This window comes from Castor canadensis, chromosome 1, assembly GCF_047511655.1.
Source record: "Castor canadensis chromosome 1, mCasCan1.hap1v2, whole genome shotgun sequence".
Classification (NCBI taxonomy): Eukaryota; Metazoa; Chordata; class Mammalia; order Rodentia; family Castoridae; genus Castor; species Castor canadensis.
In genome coordinates this window covers 2,299,763-2,327,675 of record NC_133386.1, presented here as the reverse complement: position 1 = coordinate 2,327,675, position 27,913 = coordinate 2,299,763, and the positions used below count along the sequence as shown (strand labels likewise).

Below are 27,913 nucleotides of genomic sequence, written 5' to 3'. Positions count from 1 at the left end.
GTGTTGGAGGAATAAGGCTTGTGGCGAGGCTGTTCACCACACCACCCCCGTGGGGGTGAAGAATGAGCGAGCACTGACTGAGGGGGAGCTGAGACCCGGGCACTGGAACGTCAGGGACCGACCCGCTTCGGTGGCTCAGAGTCTGCGCTTCCTAACCTGTGGGAAGAGGGCTGGGGGCTCTACAGGTGAGAAGTGACTTGGAAATTGAAGAGAAAAGCTCTGTGACTGTCAGTGGGTGGGACAGAAAGCCACTTCTTTACTGGTGAGTTTTGTTTTGTCTTGAAATTTTTGAAGCATCTTATTTCTATCGCCTTTATAAGTTGAATGCTTTGAAGGTTAAGGAGCTTGGTGGTTCACTTCATGGGGCCTTACGTTGAGTGAATACTTACTTATTCAGATTCCTTTCATCATGGTAGAGAGAAGAAATGCTAACTTTGGTCCAGTCTCTTGTGTCCCATACACTATTAAAGAGACGTCACAGGAGTCATTTGATGTTATTCTACCCACAATGTTAATTTAGAGAGTGCGGGACACCAGTGTCACCCCAGATGTGGTGGCCGGGGAATCTGTGTCCAGACTCTTTGGACTCCAGAGTGTGTGCTCTTTGTGTCACCCAAAGGAGATACGATCTTTAACTTGCTGTGCCCAACACAGGGCAGTCAGCACTTGGCCAAGAAGTACTGGAACATCGGCAAGGAGTCTAGTAAACTGTAGCCATGATTGAAGGAGAAGTCATCTATCTGAGCTTCACCAGAAAGAAGAAATGCAGGCTCCTCAAACTCAACCAATGCCAGTGTCCTTGTCACCCGGTACTGCAGCTGTGCCACAGAACCAGGAGCTGGGTGGACCCAACGTGGATGAGGCACAGGAGTGGGCTGACTGTGAGGGAGGTGAGATGGGACCAGGAGAACACAGCAGCCGTGGAGGTAGAGGGCCAGGAGGGAGGGAAGAAGGGAAAAGCCACTATGTGCTGAGGAAAAAGGAGGAAGAAATTTGTAAGCCAGCTCTGTAGGGTGCAAAAGTCCTCCTTAGAACCTGGACCTGTGGACCCACCGTGGGTCTGCTCGGGAGAATTCATGTGGAGTAATTTATCAGAAGTTCTCCTGATAACATCATCTTCCAAGTGAGAGTGACAAACGAGCAGCAGTTGTGCTGTGGTATGGGTTAATGTGTTCATGTCATTTAACATGCTTGCTGTGATTCTGTTCAAGTGACAACATTGATGGCAAATTTAACCCTGATGCCTTCTGTTAGCATCTTAAACCCTCCTGGCCCTACTTACCTGGAAATCTCCCACCGAATAACATCTTGCCCTAAGACAAGCCGAGAAAGAGGAAATGAGCAGAAAAAGACTGTAGCCAAAATAGATACCACAGCCCCTGCCCTCAACCCCGGTGCTCCTCTCCCAGGGGAGACCCCCAGGTGCACCTTTAAATACATGACTCTTATTTTAGGTACAGTTCTGGTAAGCAGGATGGTTTGGTTTCCCAACCCAGTGCTTTCAGAGGCAGAAAGTTAGAGGTGGGAATGCCGGGCCCGGCAGTCAGGCACAGTAAAGGTGACAGGCACTTGGGCTGCCGTCAAGGTGGGGTGGAAACCCCATTCTGAGTCATTACAGCATGATTCACGGAACACGAGCTGCCCAGGGCAGAGGCGACAGTCCCGCATCTGTGACGGTTTTTGGCTTGGAGCTCTGTGCTTTGCTGATGAGAAGGAACCTGTCCCCAGTGGTGGCCAAGAAAGAAGGCAAGGCAGGGCTGAGTGGGGTCATTTTACTAGAAGATGACCTGGGATCGTGTCAGGCGCCTGAACACAATATCCACCCATCGAGCCTCACGTGGTGGAGTTGAAATTGTTTAAGATGACTAGCCTCAGTTGGAAGCTAACTAGGAATGACTTCCCCAAGTGCCAACGTTTAGTCATCGCTGTGTTCCTTGGCAAACCACACGAGTGCTCAGTGCATTATACAGAGCTCAGAGGGGACATTGGCAAGAGGCAGATTTCAAAAGCTAAAGATTGTTGCACAGCAGAGAGGATGGTGTGCCTATCAGGACATACGCTCCCTTTTTCCTTTTCAAATGTTCTATTTGGGTGATGGAGTGACAAATTGTGTGTATGAAGAAGGAAAAAGTGGGGCAAAGGAAGAAGAAAGAGCAGGTGGGAGAAGACGTGTACAGAATAACGGTGGAGAGAGAAGTTTGGGTCAGTGTGCAGAGCTGTACAGGTGGGAGCATGATGGCCAGCCAGGGCCGGGCAGCAGGCCAGGTCAGAAGCCCTGCAGGCAGTAAACAGCTGCACTGCTAAGTAAGAATCGCCCACAGCCCTCGGTACAGGGGAACACAGAATTTGGTGTGGGTGGCTTTTGAGCAGCTTCCTCATTTCCTCCCAGCCCCATCTTCTCTGTGGGGCTCAGTGGCACTAGGACCTCCCCCTCCCCCCACCCAGACCCACCCCGAATCTCGAAAGGCTTGCAGAGATCCAGCTTTGGGAGTTACTCGTGCCCTTTGCAGGCCTTCTGGACCCTCCTGCTCAGGTGCGGTTGACCACAGCCCATAGCACCTGCAAGAGACAGGTATTCTGGGTCTCGGCCCCTTCTCAGGCCTGCTCCCTCGGCACCTGTGTGTGGAAACCATCAAGAGGTGATTCAGAGGCACAGTGGCCTGGACATCCTTCCTGTAGGATCCAGAGAGATCCGTTAATGTGAGGTGGTGGTGGCTGTTGTTGCAGCTGTGTTGTTTAAATTTTTCTCCCTGGCACAGAGGTGGGCAAGGCCCTTCTCTGTCCTCGACAAGCAGCTGCCTTCTGTGACTGCCAGTCACACCAGCTTGTCGCTGTGTGGTCACCGCTGTCCCCATGTCATTCTTTTCATGTCCATGGTAGCATTATAAGTCAGTGTGCCCTTCCCCGTCCAACAGAATGGAGCTGAAGACCCTGAATGTGGGCCACTGACCCGTGTGATGAACTAATGGAGGCCCCAGGACATTTGCTTGGCTGCCTCTCAAATTAGAACTGAGACGGTGATGTCCTCATAAGTTTAAGGGAGGAAGCTTTAGACATGATTTATATCTGGGCTTATCCAGTGGAAACTCATTCAAGTGGAGGCCCCAACATAAAAAGAATGTGCGGCTTTCAGTTTTCTTTCTGGTAGATAAGCAGACATTTTAGTAAGTCATTCATTGTTGTTTGTGTATAATCAAGTGAATATGTGATAATAAGTCATTTCCTTTGGTCTTTTTGTTAGTTTGAGTCTTTTCAGATTCTGTAATATACGTTAAAATTATTTGCATGGTTCTACCCACATCCACTGCTGAACACTGTCTGAAAATGGGTGCTCAGTGTCTTCCCTCTGATCAGAGGGAAGCTGGCAGATCAATCCACAGTGTCCTTGGCTGTTTTGATTAATGGAACAGGTGAGAGGCCTGCCACCCTCGCTCTGTGAGCTAGCCCATTATTCTGGCACAATCACTCATGCCCTGGTGGAATAGCTTTATGAACCTTTTAAGTAAATCTGAGGAAAACCAGTTCCACTGGAAGCTGGTTTCAGAGCTAGGAAGAGCGAATTCAGGAACCTGAATCTTCTCGTGAGGTCAGTGTCACCAGCTGATCCTCTTTCCTGGGTCCAGGCAGGGCTCTCATTCACCAATTTGTCCTTTCTGCCACTTCCTGTCTCTGCCTTGTAGCAGGAGAGCAGGTTCTCTGTTTTGGGAATGGAATGAAGCTCTGATCTGGGATCACTCAGTGTCCTTGAGGACGACCTGGTTGTCACCAGGTGCTGTTTCCCTCAGTGCACATCGGTGACATCTGCAGAATCCACCCAGATATTCTCATTGCTGTTCTTAGACATTCTGCTCATTATGCAAACAACTGCCTTGTCAGTAGCACACGGAAAGCAGAGATGTAGACGAGAAACTGCAAGCTATTTAGTGTTCCACTGAGTGTATCGTCGAGTGTGCTGGTCCCAGGCGTGTTCTGGCATGGTTTGCCCTAGTTTCTACTTTCATTTGTACATTTTGATAAGAATAAGGCTGTGTTTATGATGCTGTGTTCAGAGTTCAAAGTTTAAATTTGAGGCCTCAAAGAACATTTCTCAAAGGGGCTGCCAACTTCTTGTTGCCAACTCCAAATTTTGAAAAGCTCCCCGTTTCTCCTGTTAAAATTATAAAGAGAGTGACTATTGACAAAGTGGAATTCATCTTTAATACAGTAGCTGTGACTGGATGTGACCCAGCACAGGACACCAGCTGAGTGAGGGTGGGGTCCCCTCTTCATTCTCAGAATGCTCCCTGGAAAGCGACTGCCAAAAGAAATTGAGAACAGAGAGTTCCAAATGCTCCCTTGGGGGACATCCAGAGGACTAGTCTGCAACCCTGGGAGATGCTCCCCAGCTGCGCTCTGCCCACAGCCTTTCACAGAACCCACCTCCCCCTCACCTAGCCAACCTCCTTTTCTCACTTCCCAGCTCCTCCAGCCATCTATCTTCCGCAGTAAGTCTTTCTAGGGGACTCTTTCCTCCAGAGTGTGAGGTGACTGACTCCTGCCTCTCGCATTCCTCAGTGGGCACCGCGCTCCTCTGGCCGATCACAGAAGGAAGTGCCTACTCCATTCCGGACAGTCAGGTCATCCTCCTTCCTGCCAGCTGAAGCCACAGCCACATCTCTTGGCACAAGCTTTCCTTTCAGTACAACTGAGAATAAGGCTTTTGCTTGCCGGGCCTGTTTGTCCCCCCTTGGTCTCCTGCCCTACCCTGGAATCTGATTTCTGGTGTCACGGTTTCTCCCTTCTCCCCCAGGTGAGCCCTCACTTGCAGAGGGGCAGGGTTCTTGCATCCCAATCCTAGGCGCCATTACCTCTGTTGTGCCAGAGTGACCACCTTTCCCAGTCTGCCCAGGACCGTCCTCGTTTTAACAGTGAACTTTCCACATTCCAGAAAATCCCTCACAAACCAGGAGACTTGACCACCCTGATTTTGGCATCCAGATGGGGAGAAGAGACAGGGGGACAAGGCCCCGGGGAAATGTTGAACTCCAGCCTGCTGGTCGAGGGTCGACTCCCATTGGCCCCTCTGTGGGTAAAGGCGGATCATAAAAAGCCTGGAGTGAGAAACCAGAGCACTGGGTGCTGAAGATGGAAGTTGTTCAAGGGTGCAGCCTTCCTCCCCCACAGTCTCTGTGTCTCTGTTCTCCACAACTACAGCTGAAGTCAGGGGTGGGTCCAGGGTGCTGTGTGGTGGGTGAGAGGCATTGCTGGCTGACCCCTTGGGGTCAATGAAACCAAACTTTTCTCGGGCCTGCTGTCTTCCATAGCTCCATTCTTTTTTGGGAGGAGCCTCTGGGGAATTTTGAGAGCTTTCTCCAGCTGTGGTCTCTGCCTCCTCCACACTCTCTCTTCTTGCCCCCCTGAGCTAGAGATTTCACTGGGACACTCATACTGAGAGTTCATTTTCAACGGTGCAGTGAGCAGGAGAGGTTTTCCATTGTCAGTCTCCCTCAGCAGGTGTTCCTTCACGCACTTTTCTTTTTCCTCCCCTAGCAACCCTGCAGTGGTTTCTGAGTGATGTCCTGGCAACCTTCTATCTTCGATTTGCCCATCTGTCCCACCAGTGTGAGCCGGAGCTCCCTGGTGTCCTGCTGGCTGTCCAAGCTCAGTTTGGAGCCTCCCTGTGTATGGCCATTTCTGCATCCCTCCCAGAGGCCCCACCGAGGGCTCAGTGTGAGACAGACACTCCCTGGATTCCGATCGGGAAAGGGTCGCCGACCCTTATTTTATCCATGCAGAGACGGACACGCAGAGATTAACTCAACAATGACCAAAATAGGGCTGCCTTGACCTAAAGTGATGCTGGGAGTGCCCAAGCATCTGCCATCACACACACCTTCCAAGAACCTGAAACTTATTTCACCCTTAGACCAGAAAGTTGAGGCATGGATCCATGTTGCCATGGTGTGTTGTTTCATTGTTGTGTATTTGTGCCTCAGCTCTCTGTTTTTAAAACTTCCTTTCCATATAAAAATAAGAAAGAAACTTAGAAGTTTCCAGATTTGAAATCACTATTTCTATCCAGAGAGGAAATTTGGCATTATTTTGATTCTCCTTCTCTTGTTTCAAAGTTTTCAAAATATCTCCCAAATGGCGCTTCCTTTCCAAGCTTACCCCAGAAACGCAGGACTGTGAGCCTTGGCTCCTTAGGTTACTGGGTGGATGGATTTGGGGGACTCACCTTACTTTCCCATATTTCAGTTTTCTCACCTGAGGATTGGGCACAGCTGACAGCACCAGTGTTAGGCAGCTCTTTCATGAGGGTCAATGCAACAGCACACATGAGGCACCCAGGCCAACCCCAAGTACCTGCTGTGAGTCGTGGGTGCTGCTGTTGCCTGGACACCCTCCCGTCACACCGTCTGCCTCACACGGGCACCCTGTCTTCCGAGTTGTTCTCCTTGTCTGTTTCAGGAACTTGTTCCCTGTGACAGTCTCTTCACACTGTCACCAAGTTCCAGCTCTTTGGCACACCTTCCAAAGCTCCCCTACCTGGCCTCAAGTGTGGTCCACTTTGGGGCTGTCATCCACCCTTCTAATGTTCTTTGATCCTGATGTGCTTTCCAGACCTGGTGCAAGTCACCCTTCCAGGCTCAGCTCCAACCCTTCCCTCGTCACAAAGCTGTCTCGGGTCCTCAGTGGCTCATCTCACAGCCCCATGCAGCCCACGTTTGCATGGTCCTGTATTCACGTCTCGGTCTTCCTGCTGTCTAAATTCCTTGAAGGCAGGAATTAGGCTGCATACTTGTATTTCAGATTTTGTGTGCTGCACGTGGTAATTATGCAAAAGCAATTTGCAACAGGCCAGGCCTAGAGTAAGAATGCCCAAACTCCCCAAATTGAGAGCTTATGCAGTGAACATGAAGGTATACAGCTGGAGGTCTTATGAAATCCGAAGTGTGAGTGTTTGCACAGCTTGTAATTCCTTCCACAGATGCATCTTCATCTCTCCTAGGAGTTTGCTGACATAATTGATGAACAGGTCTTCTTTATATGGAGGAAAAGATATAGACCCGAGCCACAGGCACAGTTAAGCTGTGCTGGGTTCCGGACTTGGTCTTTCCCCTTTGCTGGCTGTCCAGCACTGTTTTGGATCCTCCCTTGCTCTCAGCACCTGTTTTAGCTGCTGGCTTTTTGGGGGAAAGTCTGTTCTTGCCTTATTTGGTTTTCTGTTTGCTTATTTGTTTCTGTGAGACAGGGGTCTTGTTCCCTAGGCTGTCTTTGAACTCACGATCTTCCTGCCTCCGCCACTGAGATCACAGGTATGTACCACCGTACCTGGCTATATTCTCACTTTTTTTAAACAAAGAAAGTAGGCTTTTATTTTGCTTCATTTTTAATACTCCTTCGTTATTTCAGAAGTTTTGAGTGCCTAATGAACAGTAGGGAACTTAGACCACCACCAAGGCTGTGGTGGCGTCAGGCAGCATCTACCATGAACCGTCATGGCTGGGAGTTGACAGGCTCTCCAGAGGCCTCTCTGCTGGGGTCTTTCAGCATTTGAGGGTACCTGGGAGCTAAGTCATCCCAAAGCTTGAGTGGGAAGGTTGTCCCTGACATCATGTCATCTGGAGTCCTCCACATGGTGTGGGTCCCTTCCCAGTCTGGACTTGGATCCCTTCCCAGTCTGGACTTGGATCCCTTCACACATTCCAACAGCCTGGAGAAGGTCACAAGGCTTGTTATGTCCCAACTCAGAAATACACAATCACTAAGAAGAGTCAAGAAGAGGGAAATTTAGAGTTCACCAGTTAATAGAAAGGGCAATGGATGGATGACCTTCTTTGAAAACTGTCATGAGTCAAAATCTCATTAAGATGCAGGTGAACTGTGATCAACCAGGATCACTCGCCAGGTCTCCATGATTCCAGCACACCTCCACCCAAACCAAAACCTGAGCTTTTCTCTCAGAAATATTACAAATTGCTGCATTACAGATAGGCCTAGCAGCCAGCAAATGTTAGATACAGACGGGGTCCTCTGCCAGCCTCACGCTCACAGGCAGATAGGGACCGATAGGTGTCAGTCTTCTTTTGAAATGATCACAAAGTTGAAACAGTATTGAACTCTGTGTCATCCCTTAAAGAAACAATGTAACAGTGAGGAAGCTGATTTGACAAAAGACTTATTTCTCTCCTTAATTGCTGCTTGAGAATTTCAAACATTTATTCCTGGGCCAGCCCACCTTTTTCAATGGGCTACTTTCCCCTGGAAGTTCTCTTTCTTGAAGGAGGTCCATTTGTACTCTCTACGAAGCAGAGGACTGCCTTTCATTCTGTGCTCTCTAGGGCTTCACAGAAGGAGCAGTCTGTTCACCTTGCTAGAGACGGAGGGCGGGTGAGCTCTGCACCCACAGCCACCTGTCACATTGGGGCAGGAGGTTCCTCAGGATACCCCAACACAAATTTTAACACCTTTTATGGCTGTGACATGAATTTGCCCAACTGTCCCCAGCCTTTGATCTGAACAAAACTTTCTCATTTACTGTGACATTTTCAGACTGCAAAGTCATCACATGGAATGCATGGCTGCACCCTGCGTTTCTCACTCTCCACGTGCCTCCCAGTGCCTGTGCAGATGGGCAGCATCATTTTCAATTTGAGGAAGATTAAATAAAAATGCGGTCTGAGAGGATCTTCACCATGGGGCGTTTTCTAGGGAGACAAAATCAAAACGGGCCTGAGATTCCTCAGCACGATGTGCAATTTGGGTTTTACTTTGAGATAGGCAAAGACTATTGGGGCAAAACCTCAGGAAGAACTGCAGAGCCAGGGAACGGTGGTCGCAGCTGTTCAAATCCATGGCACTGGTCTGGACTGCACCCGGCGCAGGCCTGGGAGCACTGAGTCAGGGTCTGAATTCTCTGTGGTCCATTTGCTGCCCTGGGTAGAGAAGGGGATGAAGGGAGGTGGCCACTCTAGGGCCTCAGCCCCCTCTCTGCCTTGGGTGTCTAGCTTTGGCTCCTTGTTTCCAGGGAAGCAAGTGAGATGGAGCCTTCTCCGTCCAGGGCCTTGTGTGCAGCTGCCCCCTGCTGCTCTGCCCGACCCGCCAGATTCCTGTTTAATGCTGTCTTTTGATCCTTAGTAAATCAGGTCTGTTTTTATTTAGTTTAATTTTCCAGACAAGTCACTTCCAGGGCTAATGCTCTATAAGAGGTTTGCTTTCTCACTGCATGTAAGGGCTTCAAGAAGGTTCAAGGGAACGCTGGGTAGAAAAGATGGGGCCGAGGAGACAGATATCCCAGTGCTTCTCTGTGTGGCCAGCAGGCTTCCTGGCGTGCAGTCTTTTAGCAGCTTCTGCTTTGTCTGGAAGCAGAAGCCCCAGGCGCTGGAGGAGGGAGGAGAAGGGTGAAGGGCAGAGGGAAGGTGATCTCTGCCTTCCTCCCTGTTGGGTGATGGACGTTCCAGGGAAGGGAATGAAGGCATCCCAGAGAAGAGCTCCTTTCACAGGGCGGAGGGCTAGGCCACACAGAGCAGAGGAGAATTGTAGGCTTTGTCAGAGAACATTGGTGCAGGACTTTTATCAAAGGTAGGGACAGGGACTGCTTGTGGCCACAAGTCTGAAAACAGCTCACCTTAGACAGAGAAAGGCTCTTCCTGTGTAGGGTGAAGAGCAGACATACAGGGACACTCAGTTTTGGCAGAGAAGCTGGAACAAGCTCTGGGAAATGACAGGGGTCTGGCTGGACAAAGGTCCCACTGTGGCTCCTGTGGTCCCAGGAGAAGCTGAAAAGAGCACTTTTTTTGTCACACTCAGGCTTGGGGATCTGCAAGACAGAGAGGTGCTGGGGAAGTGCTGTCAAGTGAGCTGTGCGTGGGTGGTTAGGACACCTGGGCGGCAGCAGGAAAGGAGACCAAGACCCCCTAGGAAGTGAAAGTGTGGGCACCAGCCCTGTTCTGTATTGCTGCTGGGTCTCTGCTGTGACGCCTTCCGTGTTCCCTGAGAACTGGTGCACGGCAACCCGGGTCTGAATAACTTCATGATTCTGCAGTTCTTATTTTATTTTGTAAACCACGTGCACCTAAAAATGAGTCCTCCTTCTTTGTGTCCCTCGATATGACTAATGGCAGGGTGGTGTCATGTCCTCATCTGCTATCGTGAGACGATCAGGAAGCCTGGGCTTTAGGGACTCAGCCTTGATCCCAGCTGTGCAGTGACACAGCCGTGCTCCTGGAGAGGCCTCGTCTCATGCCACTCAGCCCCAGCTGTCTTGCCTGCTCATCCTTCTCTCCACAGCGCTCCAGCCGCAGCCACTGTGGGCTTTGTTTCCAAGTGGACGAGATGGGGATCTGGGGAGGGGTCAATGTCCTTCCTACAGCTGCACAGCTGTCCAGGTGGAGCAGGACAGAGTCCAGGCTTCAGAGCCTACCTTCGAGCTCACAGGTCACTCCAAATGCTCTCAGGCCACTCGAAAGGCGTTCCCCTCCCTGAGGATTTTGAGTACAGACTCATGCCACACATGGGAAACAACCCAAAGACTTCTTTGAGAAGTGACAAAGCCATGCTCTCCCTCTTTTGTCCACTTGGCCATTGGTTGGCCTTCGATCCCAAGAAGGCCTCTGGTTATTATTTTTTTGTGTGACTATTTTACAACCCACGGGATATACATGGTTAACCTTCTAAATTTGGGTAGGCAGGCGGTGCTTTTAAGTAGGAAGTGGTAATTTAGTAACTTTCTTCTGGCCATTCTAGCCCCTCACTGCTCTTCTTAGTGATCATTGCCCCAAGCTGGCAGAGTGGTCCTGGCACTGGTGCTATGACAGCCTGGCCTTTCACAGAGGGCAGAGCAGCTGACCATCTACCTTGGATCACAGCATTGCCTGAGGTGAGCATGCCAGGTCCCCCACTTTTTTTTTTCCAGAAACTTCTTAGCTTCTTGGCCTTCTGCCTACCCTAGGGATATTGGACAGGGAACAGTTTTCACCAGGATGTGACCACATTGGCTGTACTTATGCTGGACAAGACATTTTTCTCTCCTGAACACCCTGTCTTTGTGGCTTTAGGGGAGGAGTGTGTTTTCCAGAAGGCTGATCTTCCTTTAAAGGGTCACGGTGAGAGGGTTTGTTCTCACCACCTCACAGGAGAGCCTGGCTGATGGTTTGGGCACTGCAGAGCATCTTTCTGGTCAGAAATGCAATTCTGTTTTTTGTTTTCTTTGTGGTACTCTGACATTGTACCACTGAGTTACAACCCAGTTCTAGAAATCAATTATTTATTCAACCAAGTACATGCAGAGATTTTTGAAAAGCTAGACATTAAGCTAAAAAAATGTCTTGGGGATATAAAGGATTTGTGCAGGCCAAGGCAGTGGGGTTGCCTCGCAACCTGAGGTGGGTGGCAGGAGCTCATAGGGAGTTATTCCAGGGAACGAGGGGCTGGCAATCTTTATGAGAGTCAGTGCAATGCAGGCAAAGCTGTGGCAGTGACTGCACCTGCTGTGTGACCACAGAAGAGCACGTAGTGACACTGAAGTCTCCTGGTCCCTTCTAAAGCCCAGGAGTAGCCAGAATAGACATTGTAGAGACCGGTCCCATGGAAAAAGAGCAGAAGCAAGGCATAAGCAAAAGGTGATCTCGAAGTGCTTACAGATTGAATTTTTGCAAATAATAAACTATTCAGTCAGATACAGTGATTCACACTTGTAATCCCAGCAGTCAGGAGGCTGAGGCAGGAGGATAGCTAGTTCAAGGCCAGCCTGGGCTACATAGCAAGATCCTGTTTCAAAAAGCAAAACAAAACAAACAAATAAAAAAAAGAATATATAAAAGTAAGCTACTAAGCTAGCAAAGGGAACAACAAAAAACCCCAAAATGTAGATATGTATCTGTGAACAAGTCACTGGAAAAAACCTTCTTATCCATCCTGCTGAAAAGCAGAAGGAAACTGGCTAGCGTTTCAGCTCCACTGATGTTTATAAAAGCTATAAAAGCCGGTGTGCCCACGATGCAAATGAAGTCAGGACACATGTTTATTGAATATCTGACATTATAATAAGAAAAATTCTTTTATCAACAAGTTTTAAAGTAAATATTATTTAAGGTCTTGAGGGAATTTTATGAATTTATTTATTTATTTTTTTGGCGGTACTAGGGTTTGAACTCAGGGTCTCACATTTGCTTGGCAGGTGCTCTACCACCTGAGCCACTCGCTCAGCCCCTCTCGTGGGCATTTTATGGCACCTTACTAATAAGACCTGGTGGAGGCAAAGTGATCAGATGGTGGAGGCATCAGCACTTACTCAGTCTCAGACCAGTCAGTCTTCCCATCTGTAACATGGGTGAAGCGACTGCCAGAAAGGGCTTTTGTGAGGCAAAAGAGGAACTAGATGTCAAGCAGTGATCTTGATGCCCAGCCTATGACTGGGCTTAATTTACACAATCCACATGTCCGTAGGCACACACACACATTTGCATATGTAAACACCCATGCACATGACCTACTCATAATGTACACACATTCACACATGCAAACACAAACATGCACTTGCATAAACACCCATGCATGCATATCCACACACATGCATACACACATAAACTTGTGTGCATAGACATACACATGCACACACATACACACATACAACCACATGTATGAACATAGGCACACATAAACCCACACACTGGACACACACTCATTTAGCTTTTGCTCCTTGTCTTGCAGGGCCATAACTATTTATGAAAATAAGCATGAACTTAAATCTTCTAATTTTACAAACTGTTAAACTTGTTATTAAATGTTTTTACATTGAATTTTTCATATTGATAACATTCTGGCAAATATTCCTGAAATTTCCCCCATGGATCATTTTTTGGGTGGGTCTGTCTTGTCACAGGCAGGCAGTAGAAGCTGGCCTGCTACTGGCTCCTCCTACCTTTTCCTAACCTCTCCTCTCTCTTCGAGGCTTCCTTCCCTGGCTGCCTCTCTGTCCCAACAACTCCCCATCCCAACCCAGAGCTGACCAGTAACTGGTGTCCTAAGGGTTTAACCTCAGGCATGTGGTACCAGCGAAGATGCTGGAGTCTACTTTTCAGTGGACTGCGTTCCTTTCTGGATGAAGCCATCCATTGGCTGTTACTTCCAGGATACTTTCTTTTGCATATTGTACCTAATAAAAATGGCTCTGGGAAGATTTAAATCACTGTGCAATAAATATTTAAGTTAACTTTTTATTCTATGTTAGAATGTTACTCTAGAATCAAGTTTTCCCAAAAGTAACACTTTCTTTTCCTTTTGCAACAAAATCTTTGCAATGCTGGCATTGAAAGGTAGGGCTGAGTTGTCACCATGGGCACACATTCCATCTTGGTGGGATCATAGCACTTTGCACTTCATTTGAAAGGTGGATGTATTGGACTGGAGGTGAGAGCACCTGCTTTTGCAAGTGCAAAGCCCTGAATCCAAACCCCAGTTCCACCAAAAAGAAAATGAGTAAGTGAAAATAATTAAGTGCATTTTTGTGGTTTCAATCTCAAATGAAAAAGTCATGTAAAAGTTTAGCTGATCATTGGGTGCTTCTAAAAGTCAGCAAACTATTCCAAGATCTACCTTTTAACAAAGTTGATCTCTAAGTCTAGCCCACGTTCGCAAGTGTCCATGGGTGAGGGAGGGAGGCCTGTGTTGGTTCCTGGAGTTTCTGAACGACTGGCTGTACCCTGAATTAGCCGGCTTGGGACTTGTGTGCTGTCTACAAGTCAACCCCTGTCTGCCTTGTGACACTTCTCCCCTTCTCCCTGCGTCAGATGGTACCAGGGCTGGAGAGACTGTGAGTGGCATTGGTTCAGCAGCCACACACTGTTCCTGGCACAGGTGTGGGCTCCCAGGAGCTACTTGTGCTGACTTGGGGTGAATGGATGAACGGCAGTGTCCCCTAAGGCAGCATTTCTCAGTGTTCTCCAAACGACACTGATTCGGTAGGTTCCAGGGAGAGCAGTTCTGGGAATAGTGAGTCAGCCCAGCAGGGCTTTGAAGAGTCACCTGTAAACGTGCACTGCCATGACCCCTGAGAGGAGGATGTAGTTACTAGCATTCCCAAACAGGAGTCCTCTCTTTCTCTCTGCCCTCTCTCCCCTCACCTGTTCTTGCTGCTCTGGGAACTCACTTTTAAACACTGGTATCTTCTAACCGTCTGGTAATTTGACAGTGGACGTCCTATGAAGCTTCGGTGTCCAAAGCTAAGTATGTATTGTATTAACGTGGACATAGTGTCCGTGTGATATGCTGACCCATCCAGGGAGACATCCAGAGAGTCTATGGTCCTACCCAACACCAGACTATACCAATAACCCAAAAGACACAGGCAACAGAAAACACCTGTTTCCTGAAGAAGCCAAAACTGCTGGGCACAGCTTTATGAGAAATCGCCAACTACTGCTAACCCTCTCCGCTTCAGAGCCCTCTCTCCTGTGCTCCTGATCTGGGGAGTCTGGCTCACCCCATCTTCAACAAGGACTCACCCACCCACATTTGGCAGAGTCAACCACGTCTGGAGGTCACCTGTATCATGGTTAAATTGTCCAAACATCCCTCCTGAGGATAGGTCAAAATCCATCATCTACTCTCCACTCACTGGCTAAATTCCTACTTTTTTGGGGGTGGGGAGAGCAGAGAAGCCTTTTTTTCAGAAGACATTCTCTCAAGCCTTTGAAGTCATCCTTTCTGGCTGACGCTTCACTTTTCAGGTTCAACAACTCCAGCTTTGATGCATGGTGCTTGTTCATTGCTAGGTCTGCCTTGCCCCAACTGCACCAGTGGTCTCCTCCATACAGCAACTCAAAATCACTGTGTAAATGCACAGGGCCAGCACTAACCCCATCCTGAGTGTGGTGGTCATGATGATGTAGCCTGAAAGTTAAACATATGTTAATTTGAACAGGCTACATTTACTGGACTCTGTGTGAGTTGCTCCAACGTTAGCAGCTCACACAGCATAAATTTCCTTTCAGTTCTGCAGGTCAGGGTTCCAACACAGGGCTAGCAGGCTGAAAGTCAAGGTGGTGGCAGTGCTGCACGCCTTTCGGAGCTTTCTGGAGCAGGATCTATTGTGGGCAGAACTCAGTTCCTATGGTTGTAGGACTGAGACCCCCATTCCCATGAGGGCGGTCAATTGAAGGCCTTCCCAGCCTCTCTAGGCACCTGCTTCACTCAGCTATTGTGGGCCCTAGCTCCAGTAGATGGAGTCCCTCGGGCTTCTATCTCTTCTCCTTCCATCTCAGGTGGAAAAGAGTCTCCATTTTCAGAAGTTCTGTGATTATAGCAAGTCCCCCTGGGTACTCCAGGATAACCCCTCTATCTATGAGAATTGACTTGATCTTATCTGCAAAGTCCCTTTAGCCATGGTGACACAGTCATAGGTTCCAGCAATCAGGACATGGACATCTTTGTTGTGTCAGATGCATCATCACTGAGTATCTGCTCTTAAGTCTGGAAATCATTAGTGATCAGGTAGAGAAATGCTAGAATGAAGGCAAAGTTAGATGGTTTTCCAGTGGACAGATGACTGTGCCCAGGTGGGACTGCCTTGCCAGTCTTGGTGAAATTGGTACCCAATAAAGTGCTTAAAAGCTCTGCTGTTTCTGAACTTCGATTTTGCATCTGTGCAGTTGGCTATTTAAGTCCAAGTGCAAGGTCTTCTATTTTCTCTGCTGAATTTTACCATTTTGTGGTACTGGGGCTTGAACTTAGGGCCTTTACCTTGAGCCACTCCACCAGCCCCATTTTTTGTGAAGGGTTTTTAGAGATAGGGTCTCACTAACCATTTATCTGGGCTGGCTTTGAACTGTGATCCTCCTGATCTCTGCCTCCTGAGTAGCTAGGATTACAGGCGTGAGCCACCGGCGCCCACCTGAATGTGATCTTTTTGGATTTGACTCGTGGCTCGAGTCTATAAAGAGAGTTTGCTCATTGATTCTGTCATCAAATTTAATTCAGACCCAATGAATGCGCCTCTTCTGTTTTTGTTACCATCATTGATAGAAACAATGAGCAGCTTTCAGATGAAGGTGGAGAAGCCTGCCTGTGAGCAGCTCCCCTGTGAGCCAGCCTCCTGCCCCCAAGGTGCCAGTCCAAACAGCCAGCAGACTCCTACTGTACAGCTGGAACGTGGCATTGTACCGGCACCTAGACTGTTGTTCCTCATCCTGACAACTTTCGAATTTCAGATTTAGTCACAGATTTGCAACGTCTGCCACACTTCTCTAATCTGCGGTTTGATGATCATGGCTGCCAAGGCTTGGGATGGGTCTGACAACTGACCATTAGCAACCCACCCTGCCTCGGAGATGCATCACCTCCACGGCCAGGCTCCTGTGATTCCTTCACAGCTCACTGAGACACCTGTGAGCATCATTACCAGTCCCTGCCCCTCAGCCAGAGGCCTTTGCCTTCCCTGTCTCTGCAGACGAGGCTTGAAATTTTATATTGCAGCTCTCTCCTCCCAGACTCCATGGGCATCAGTGGAGTCAAACAGCCTAACTTCAATGTTCTCTGAATGTTTTGGAGAAAATATTTTACAAAGAGTGGATAGAAGCAGAACAGGACTCAAGCAATTGTTTTCCCTTGTGAGAATGTGACAGACTTAGAAATGGCTAACGGAGATATTTTATTATTACTTACTTTAGATGATAAGGCTTATTTGGTGCAATGCCATATTGTGCCCTGCACGAGACCCTAAAAGCCCAGTGAGAGGCAGAAGTCAGGCGGGGGCAACAATGACTTGGGGAGTTAGCAACAACGACCCTTTGGGCAGCAGACAATAGTCGAGAAGACAATCGCAAAACCCAAAGGAATAAACCAGTACTTCTGAAGACATTATCGTGTGACCTCCCATGGACACCCCTTAAATCTTCCTCTAAAGGACAACTTGGGACAGTTTGTCCTCTAGGTTCTCTGAATAACACTTAGTTCTGGGGAAATATTTCTACACCCCTGTGTTTGAGAGAGACTGACTTAGGAATGTCTAAATCCCAAAGATAAACAAATCATCCCTTAAGAATCAGTTGAGCTCCATGTACTTTCATATGTGACATAATGACATCAAAATAAGACCAGGTGGCAGGGAGAATGTGTGAGAAAGAAAGCTGCAAGTCTCAAAACAAGGCTGGGAACCTCTAGTTTTGGGGTTTTGGAGAACTTGCCTATGGGTGATTAGTTGGTTCACCAAGAAATGCAAAGAAGACCTAACACTCCAAACCGCTGGTGGATAACATTTTGCTCTCAGTTCACTAAAGCAGGAACAGAAGCATTTCTTTTAAATCTTCTGAAGGTCTTTATCATCAAAACCAAAATTCCCAGGACAGAAAATCCACAGCTTTCTCACCAACAGCTGAGACCTGCTGTTCAAAGTTGAGGCAATGAAGCACGTCGCGTCTGGGGCTCTGCATGCTGTGATGGCCTAGGTGCCAATCTGCCACAGATAAGTTTCCTCACAACAATACACATCATTTTTGTGGTGAAAATAGTGGTTTTGGGCTGGCTAAGCATTTCCAGCTACTGTGATGCCTGGCAAATGACAGCCTTTTTTTTTTTTTTTTTTTTTTTTTATCGAGAACACTGATTTGTAACCACAGTATTGAGTTTGTCACAATCCGGATGACACATTGTTACGCCCAGCGGGCTCTTCACATTATCCTAAGAGATAGGGACTTTATGAATTTGGAACATTGTGACTCCTTCTGCCATTCCAATCAGGAGTAAGAGTAAATTAATTTTAAGGTGAGACACTGTCTCATCCAGAGGACTTGATTTTGGCCAAATTTCCCTGTCTGCTAGTAATGTCCTCTGGCATGACTAAAGGACCCAGTGCCCTGGGTGGGGGCATTCCAAGTCCTCCTGCCCACGTGGACCCGCCACAGAGCCCTCCGCGATCTGATCTTCTCTCGCTGAGTGCTCCCCTGGTTTCTGTCCATGCCCTGTTTCTCCAGTGTCACACACTTTGACAATGACGGGCTTGGAGTGTTGAAGTGAGTGCTTACGTTTATTCTGCCTAAGTCAGCACCCGTCCTCTGTAGACATTGATAAGCCTCTGCTGCACTGATCTGATTTGAATTCAGAAAATATTACTTAGCAGAGTGCAGAGAAAAATATTTTCCTTTAAGTAGGCATCCAGCTGGGCATTGATGCACCTTGCACTGGGTCCCTCAAAGGTTTCCACCTTCAGCAGTGATTCCACTCCTGCCATCCAATCTCTGCAGGGCAGGAATTTTACCCAGAGCCATTGCACTCCAGTTCAACCAGCTAAGGGGCCCATAATGAGTGCTTCCCTCCCTGTCTTCTCAGTCTTCTCGGTAACCACGCAACTCCCCATTAACACCTTCTCTCTTTGGCCTCTGCACTGCCTCTGCACCCCAATTGTCACAACTTCCTCTCCTGTGTGCCCCCTAACGCTCTTCCTCCACTTGTGCTCTTCCTCCACTTGTGCTCCCCACTCCACCCTAGGAGTGGCTTTTCCATCCTTCAGGGTCATTTCACGTCTTGCTGGCCCACGAACGTTCTGTGGCTCCATTCTTTGACCTTTTCTACACCAATGGCTTGCATGAAATATTTGCATGGGAGGGCATGCAATTTTTTAAGTTAGCTTTATTGACCCATAATTTATACATAATACATGGCACCAAATTGAAGTGTACAATCCAGTTACAGTCACCACAGGGGGATTCTGTCACCACAACATGTCCCTTGTGGCTCTTTCCACTCAGTCTCCTTCTTGTCACCATCCCAAGACAATTATTAACATGATTTCTAGCACTGTTATTTTGTCTTTTCTAGAATTTCATGGGTATGGACTAATGAGTACATTAGTCCCTCCCCCCCCTCCCCACCCCTTCCTTCTCCTCCCCTCCCCTCTTTCCTCCTTCCTTCCTTCCTTCCCTTCTTCTCTTCCTTCCTTTCTTCCCCTCTTTCTTTTTTTTAATATATAAAAAGTGGGATTTATTAGAGAGAAAGGAAAGGCTACAGCTAGAGAAGTGTAGCGGAGCCTGGAAGCCGGTAACTCCCTCTCCTATCTTGGCACTATGGTTTGAACTCGGGGCTTCACACTTGCTAGACAGGCATTCTTACCACTTGAGCCACACTGTCAGCCCTTTTCCATGTTGGGTATTTCGTGAACTATTTGCATGGGCGGGTTTTGAACCATGTTCCCCCTGAGTAGTTAAGATTACAGGTGTGAGCCACCAGCATCCAGCTTGCATTGTCTTTTAAGTATTGCGTTGCAAGAATTCTTTGTACATTCCAAATGCAATCTATTATCAAGTATGAGCTTACAAGTACTGTTTCCCCATTTAATTGTTTTTCATTTTCTTAAGTGTCTTTCAAAAGCAGAATCTTTTCTTTTTTATTAGAATATTATTGTTGTGCTGGGGGTATATTGTGACATTTACAAAACTTCTTACAATATATCATCTTTGCATTCATCCCCCTCCAGAGCAGAAGTTTTTCATTCTGATCAAGACCATCAAGCAATTTTTGCATCATTCGTACTTCTTGAAATTCATATAAGAAAAGATCACGAAGATTTTCTCCTCAGTTTCCTTCATGGTGTTTTATATTTTGCTCTGGCAGTTAGAGCTATAATCCATTTGAGTTTACTTTTACACATGGTGTGAGGTATCAGGCGAGGACCAGGGTTTTACACACGACTGTCCTGTCATTCCAGCACTGTTAGCTGTAGACAGCTCTGCTCCACTGGTTCGTGGAGCAAATTCTTTCCTTCAACAGCTCCACGCCACAGGGCATTGACGTCTCCTTCTATATCTTGAAATCAGATCGTGTGACTCCTCCAATTTTGCCGTCTTTTCAAAATTACTTTAGCTATTCCAAGCCTTTGAATTTCTTTATAAACTTCAGAATTAGTTTGTCAATTCTACAAAAAAAAAAAAATCTCTGCCCTCCTGCTGATGTTAGTCTTCGTTATGTCTCCAGTCAGTCTGGAAAGGAAGAACACTCAGCCGTCTGAGCATGGCTCCCCAGCTTTACGTCTCATTTGCTTTCTTTTACAGAGCTCGGCGTAAAAACCTGAAATGCTCGCATCGTGTTGGGTAGATGCGACTGTGTCTACTGCTCTCTGTGAGCTTTGATTCCCAAACCTCGTGGGGGAGGGTGTGCAGTGACAATGCCGAGCCCACAGGTGTGCAGTGACAATGCCGAGCCCACATGCACCGCGTCTAGTCTGAGGTTCGCCCCATTCAGTGCTTTTCTCATTTTCCCCGTAGGACGTCTTGTCTGTACTGTCCTGTCATTTGGGGATTTTAAAAACTTCTCTCATCACCACCCTCATTGCATTCATGATTCCCTCCACTTTCTAATACATATGGAGAATATAGTTATATACGTGTCATCTTTTTCTGCTGATTCTACCACTTCTATCATTTTTCGATTTTCTTGTGTAGACTGTGGACCTTATTTTTCTGGTTCTTTAAAAGTTCAGAACTTTCTCCTTTGGTCGCCTGACGCTATGACTCTTACATTATGGAGGGCTTGGCTTAGTTGTACTCGTTTAAATAATTGTGGGCTTGCTCTGGAAAGCAGGTAGACTCTGGAGCTGGATGGATCCTTTGAGACTTCTGTCCAGAGCACATTCAGGGTAGAACTGTGTTAGCATCACCCACGTGGGGTGGTGCCTTCTCAGGATTCTGTGAGTTGCATGTGGTTTCCCTGCCTGTTAGGGGGTGAGAACTGTGGCCAACATGGGCCGGGTGTGTGTCTGAGAAGTCTCCCTTTCTGGAAGTTCTTTGTCTAGCCTCAAGTAGCTGCTTCTTGTGGAAACACCTCTGCTGTTCTAATTTCTCTGCACGTCTCTGTCTCCTCAGCTCGGCGAGGCTGCACGCTCTGTGGGATCGCCTCCCAGCCTGCTCTACAGTGAGCTGGGGACTGGCGGAGCCCATGGCACCCAAGAGCTGCTGTCCTGAGATGCATGGCCTGATGTCAGGAAACTGGCACTGTGTTTGTAGCCTTTTCTAATTGGTTAATTCAGCGGGGCTCCTAGGGTTCCTGTTAATCCATTGTGCATTAACCGATGTGACCAGCTCCTCACAATGCATTTGCAGCAAAGCAGTTCTGTGCTAGGCGTCTCCCATGCCCCAAAGTACTGACAACTTTAACCTGCTGGCACCTGCAAAGGGCAGGGGTGACTCCACCTCTCCTCCACCCTCTACTCTGCCAAAAGCAGTTGGTAAGGGTTGACAAAGACTGGTCTCCAAGGTGTGACCTCAGGTACCAGGGAAGATATGTGGTCAGTAAACACAACATGAGAGCCCAGTTCTACGAAAATGTGTTCAGAACATCATTCAGGGTAAGCCTCGTGTTAGATCACTTCCTCCTCCAGATGCTGGGTACCCACAGTGACTGCACGAGAGGACCGATGGAATGCAGTGTCGTGGGCTACGAGGAAGCTCTGACTTCCCAAGCTGCCGCCTGAGACCACACTCCGTTCTCCCTCCCTCTTAACCTTGCCAGGCCCATGTGGCCAGGCGGCAGGACAGAGAGGAAGAGAATGAGCGAGTGTGGTGAGTGACGAGTCAATTCACCACAAGAAGCTGAGAGTTTTAGGTGAAGGATTTGCTGGGTGGTGAGGAATGGTTCAGAGAGCAGGATGACACATAATGCCAAACACAGAGTGAGCCAGGAAAGCCAAAAGCTCTTGCATCTTTTTTTTTTTTTTTTTGCAGTACTGGGGTTTGAACATTGGGCCTAAAACTTGAGCCACTCCACCAGCCCTTTTTGTGATGGGATTTTTTGAGACAGGGTCTCCAAACTATTTGCCCTAGCTGGCTTTGAACCATGATCCTCCTGATCTCTGCCTCCTACATAGCTAGGATTACAGATGTGAGTAATCTGTAATCTGGCTCCCAGCTAGCTCTTCCTTCTTCTTGTCGGACTTGGTTGCAAATGGTAAATCTTTGAGTCCTCCTTAATTGGGCTCCTCGTGAGACACAGCTCTCCCCTTCCGTGGCTGCGCTCCTACTTGCATTCTCACACACTATATGCTCTGTAAATATTTGCTAACAATCCAGCTGGTTCAGGCTGCTTTCCACAAACTGACCATGCCAGGACTTGAGCTCCTCCACCTGGGCTATGTTAGTCACCATTGGGAGAGGGTCTTCTGCTGTGCAGTGACCCACAGGCTGCCCATTCTCCAAAGACCCAGAGCAGAGCTTCCTGCCCCACCCAGGTGTCCTGTGATGCCAGCCTTAACCTTCCTCCCTGCAGGTGGACAGCTGGGAGGTGCCCTCCCCTGCAGGTTAGTACCTGTTAACTGGGGCATCCATGGGAAGGCTGGTGAGAAACTTCTCCGCACCTGCCCACTGCCTTCCCAGGCTCAGAGGGTGAACCTCAAGAATGACACTGCCATCCAAACCTTAAGAAATTCTGCCCCAGGCTCTCACATACCCACATGGGTGGAAATCACTGACTACCCTGGAGTCTAAGACTGTAAATCATGAGTTTCTATACACATTTATATGAGTATAGATTTTGTTCAGCAGAGCCTCTTATACATAATTAAATTGAATTTTGCCTGAAGATTTTTGTGTAGGGGAAAACCTGTGGTTTTTCTAATGTCACCTTTCTTTAAGTGAAAGACCAGAGGTTGGCAAATCACAGTGCTTGGCCAACCATGTCTGGTCAGATCCACTTACTGCTACATTTTCTATGACTGCTTGCCAGGCACAAGGGAGGACTTGAGTCATTGTGACAGAGACCACAGAGGTTGCATAGTCTATAGTGCTTGCTCTCTGGCTCTTTGCAGAAGGAGATTGGAGCCTGTTCTAAATGGGTATTTTGATATCAAATAGTGTGCTGTGCACTGTGTTCCAATGGGACCCAATGCTGTACCCCAAGTCTAGGCTGTGCCAGATGTGTCTGTGACTGCAGGGCCTTGTTTTTCTGTCTTCTTCAGCTTCCCTTCTGACATCTTTGCTGGTAAGCCGTGCAGCTGAGCCATCTACCGCCCTTCCTACACCAGGCCCACCTCCCCTGCCCACATCACAGAGCATGATGGGTGAGGTAAGCATCTGGTTTGTTTTTGGCAGGATGTATGATTTCAGTTAACTGTGGCTACTGCCATTGTGCTTTGGCTAACTCTTTCTTTGTTTGCTTTTCAGGAACCATGGAGTTCCCAGGATGCTTACGATGTAAATGATGACTACTCATACCCTTATAATACAAGTCTTCTAGATTATCCAACTAATTACACACCTGTCTTGCCATGTTCCTTTCAGGAGGTCAGAAAATTCTCCAGGGTGTTTGTGCCCATTGCCTACTCTTTGATCTGTGTCTTTGGCCTCCTGGGAAATACTCTGGTGGTGATCACCTTTGCTTTTTATAAGAAGGCCAAGTCCATGACAGATGTCTATCTCTTGAACATGGCTGTCGCAGACATACTTTTTGTCCTCACTCTTCCATTCTGGGCAGTGACTCATGCTACAGGCGCTTGGATCTTCAGTGATGCTCTCTGCAAACTGACGAAAGGCATCTATGCCGTCAACTTCAACTGCGGGATGCTGCTGCTGGCTTGTGTGAGCGTGGACCGGTACATTGCCATTGTCCAGGCAGCCAGATCTTTCCGGCTCCGATCCAGGACACTGGCACATGGCAAACTAATCTGCGTTGTGGTGTGGGCTCTGTCACTCGTCATCTCCAGCTCAACGTTCGCCTTCAATCAGAAATACCGCCTGCAAGGCCAGGACGTCTGTGAGGCCAAGTATGGCTCTGTGTCCAAGCCCATCGTGTGGAAGCTGCTGGGGCTGGGGCTGGAGCTCCTCTTTGGCTTCTTCATCCCCTTGGTGTTCATGGTGTTCTGCTACACGTTCATCGTCAAGACCTTAGTGCAGGCTCAGAATTCGAAGAGGCACAGAGCCATCCGCGTGGTCATCGCGGTGGTCCTTGTGTTCCTGGCTTGTCAGATTCCCCACAACGTCGTCCTCCTCGTGACCGCTGCGAACATGGGCAGGATGGACAGATCCTGTAGCAGTGAAATACTCATCGGCTACACCCGAAACGTCGCTGAAGTCCTGGCTTTCCTCCACTGCTGCCTCAACCCGGTACTGTACGCTTTCATCGGCCAGAAGTTTCGAAACTACTTCCTGAAGATCATGAAGGACCTGTGGTGCATGAGAAGAAAGCACAAGATGCCGGGCTTCTCCTGTGCCAAGATACACTCCGAGAGCTACCTTCCCAGGCAGGCCAGTGAGACTGTGGAGAGTGATAATGCGTCATCCTTTACCATGTGACATGCAGGTATGAGGCACGCACCCCTAAGGCCTCTGTGGAACTTGCTAAAAGATGTTGTGAAAAAAAAAAAAGAAAGGAAAGATTCGCGGGCAAATATGCACGATAATTGTGGAAATTGAACAAACCAGCAGTGTGTTTCTTGCGGGCTCAGTGCTCCCTGTGCTCCCGGCCGTGTGGACCTCTGCATGGGAGGCAGGGGGGCTCCGACAGAAGTGTGTCCCCAATGTGTGTCACAAAAATGATGTGGCTCTGAAGTCTCACAGCCCATTCCACAAAACAGGCTTTGGGAAATGCTGAATTAACATGAGTTGCTTATGAAGGTAAAATCTTTCAGAAATATTCATGAAGGGGCATAGATCACAAATGATGGAAAGACAAAGGATGGCTCCTGTAATTCATCTAAGGGAAAAGTTTCAACAATGTCTACTGTTCCTAACTGTAAGTAGCAAAACCTTGGATCTTGTATCATTTTGATACACCGGCAAGTGCCAGGCTGTCCAAGGCAGGAGAAAGTCAAGCCCATGTGTTGGTGATGTAGAAAACAGGAGAGAGGCTGAATAGCAATTGGTGTCGCCTGTCTTGCTGGACAAAGTTGGAGCAGGCTGTACAGCACCGTTCTCTGCAATGGGCACTTCCCCTTGAGGACCAAAGCCAGGCTCCATGAGGTCTTGTTGGTAACTGGGCTCCAGAGATCAGCAGTTTTTAGCATAGCAAAGGAGTTTAATAGATATTTGTTCAATGCACCATAATGAAATTAGAGGACATTGTGCAGTTTAAAGTGCTAGATATTTTTACTTATTCTCATAAATAGAATGCTTTTTTTAAGCAGAAGGAAACTTGGCTGAGATAACATAGAAAGAAATTTTCTTCCATACTGGAAGGTTGTAAAGGGCTTCAAGTTACCCAGTGTGGAGTGAGAAGGGTGCTGGCCTCTTAGAGCGATTGTAAAGTGGTTTCAAACAAAGTCTGACATGACTTATGGAATCAGATTTCAGCAACTCTTCAATTTCATGGAAAGCTGAGCGAATTCTAGTTTTTCGAGTGCTGTTTCAATGTACAAACACAGGGAAATTACAAAAATACAAATGTTTTAGGAAGGGCTGTCCTGGTATCACGAATACTGACATGTATAATCCTGACAAATGTGTTATTTGAAACTTCGTGTGGCTCTTATAAGCTCCAGTTATGTCTCTATAAAATGCAGCAGAATAATGTCTGAAGATTCAAAGTCTGTATTCGTAAGCATTGTTCGGCTTTGCAAAATAAAACTGCATGCTGTGTGTGAAGTAGGAGCTATGTTCAGCCTCATTGCTCGGCCCCAGGAGCCCGCTGCAAGACAGAGTGGTGTTTGACAACTCTGACCTGTCAGGGGCGGACTCCGGAAATCAAAGCGGAAGAGACATCTGTCTGAGTGGTCACTGAGGTGACCCCAAAGGTCAGGCTGATGTTTGAAACGGGCACAGGCAGGTCTCGCTCTTTTGCCCTGGCTGGGAAGTGAGCTCTTCTGCATGATTGAAAATGTCAGGCAGCTGAAGAGGCTTCTTTCAGCAATGGCCCTTGGAGTGTTTTGGCTACGGTCGGTATGTGCCAGTGTTTCTCAAGTGTGCCACACCACATGCTTCTCAAGCCGGGCTGGCTGCATGGTAGCCCTGAGCTCCAGGCCAGGCACACGGATCCTGTGGGGTGTGGTGATGTCACCTGCCCCCCGGGAGTCCACGAGGGGATTGCACAAATACTGCACGCTTGTATTTATTACACACGTGGGATGTACGTGTGTGCACGCACATCTGCTTGTGACCAGAAGACATTTTTCTTGGTCCTGCTACAAAGCATTGACATGGTCTCCATCACGTATTTGTACTAAGTAAGATTCTACTCCATATGTACAAATCCTGCCAAGGTGAAAGCATTTAGGCAATGCCTTGCCTATTGCACACTGATTTGCTTCTGAAGACAGATGGAATCATTTTTAAGTGAGGCCAGAAAAACAGAAATATTTAACTTTCTCAATGGAACCCCAGCAGTGCAGCAACTAAGAGATAGCATAGATAAATGGGACCTCATAAAACTAAAAAGCTTCTGCTCAACAAAAGAAATGGTCTCTAAACTGCAAAGAACACCCACAGAGTGGGAGAAAATATTTGCCAGCTACACATCAAAGGACTGATAATCAGAATATACAGGGAACTTAAAAAACTAAATTCTCCCAAAACTAATGAGCCAATAAAGAAATGGGCAAGTGAACTAAACAGAACTTTTTCGAAAGAAGAAATTCAAATGGCCAAAAAACACATGAAAAAATGCTCACCATCTCTAGCAATAAAGGAAATGCAAATTAAAACCACACTAAGAGTCCACCTCACCCCTGTTAGAATAGCCATCATCAGCAACACCACTAACAACAGGTGTTGGCGAGGATGTGGGGAAAAAGGAACCCTCTTACACTGTTGGTGGGAATGTAGACTAGTACAACCACTCTGGAAAAAAATTTGGAGGCTACTTAAAAAGCTAAACATTGATCTACCATTTGATCCAGCAATACCACTCTTGGGGATATACCCAAAAGACTGTGACACAGGTTACTCCAGAGGCACCTGCACACCCATGTTTATTGCGGCACTATTCACAATAGCCAAGTTATGGAAACAGCCAAGATGCCCCACCACTGACGAATGGATCAAGAAAATGTGGTATCTATACACAATGGAATTTTATGCAGCCATGAAGAAGAACGAAATGTTATCATTCGCTGGTAAATGGATGGAATTGGAGAACATCATTCTGAGTGAGGTTAGCCTGGCCCAAAAGACCAAAAATCGTATGTTCTCCCTCATATGTGGACATTAGATCAAGGGCAAACACAACAAGGGGATTGGACTTTGAGCACATGATAAAAGCGAGAGCACACAAGGGAGGGGTGAGGATAGGTAAGACACCTAAAAAACTAGCTAGCATTTGTTGCCCTTAACACAGAGAAACTAAAGCAGATACCTTAAAGCAACTGAGGCCAATAGGAAAAGGGGACCAGGAACTAGAGAAAAGGTTATATCAAAAAGAATTAACCTAGAAGGTAACACACATGCACAGGAAATCAATGTGAGTCAATGCCCTGTATAGCTATCCTTATCTCAACCAGCAAAACCCCTTGTTCCTTCCTATTATTGCTTATACTCTCTCTTCAACAAAATCAGAGATAAGGGCAAAATAGTTTCTGCTGGGTATCGAGGGAGAGGGAGGGGGCAGGGGGGGTATGGGAGCGGGTGGGAGAAGGGAGGAGAAATGACCCAAGCATTGTATGCACATATGAATAAAAAAATGAAAAAAAAAACCCAGAAATATTTCCACACCGTTGTGTTTTAGGGTTTCTGAGAAGCACTGGAGCTGCAGGTCCTTAGGACACGTGCACACAGAGATCCTGGTCTAAGCAGCACGACACACATACTCAGCACACAAGAGCACTGGTTTTCCAGGGCCACTGTGCCACAGGGCAGGCGATGTAAACAGCAGAAGTTTCTTCCCACAGTTCTGGGGTTGGAAGTGCAGGTGCAAGTTCAAGGTGTCTCAGACTGGCTTCTGAGCCCTGAGCCCTCTCCTTGGCTTGCAGACAGTACCTCTTTGCTAAGTCTTCAAATGGCTTTTCCTCTTACAGCTTGGACAT

General features: G+C 47.6%; 1 protein-coding gene across 3 annotated transcripts; it reads left to right on the top strand.

Moving 5' to 3' along the window:
• Window positions 1–27,475, top strand: Ccr6 (C-C motif chemokine receptor 6). 3 transcript variants are annotated; one of them, XM_074070455.1, is made up of 3 exons: window positions 1–185; window positions 22,922–23,028; window positions 23,127–27,475. In XM_074070455.1, the coding sequence occupies exons 2-3, from the start codon at window positions 23,017–23,019 to the stop codon at window positions 24,252–24,254; spliced, it is 1,140 nt and encodes a 379-aa protein (XP_073926556.1). In that variant the 5' UTR covers window positions 1–185; window positions 22,922–23,016; the 3' UTR covers window positions 24,255–27,475. The 3 variants fall into 3 exon arrangements, with proteins under 3 accessions (XP_073926556.1, XP_073926551.1, XP_073926548.1); XM_074070450.1 differs by having other exon boundaries at window positions 1–262; XM_074070447.1 differs by lacking the exon at window positions 1–185 and adding an exon at window positions 10,080–10,861.
• The last annotated feature ends 438 nt before the right edge of the window (window positions 27,476–27,913 follow it).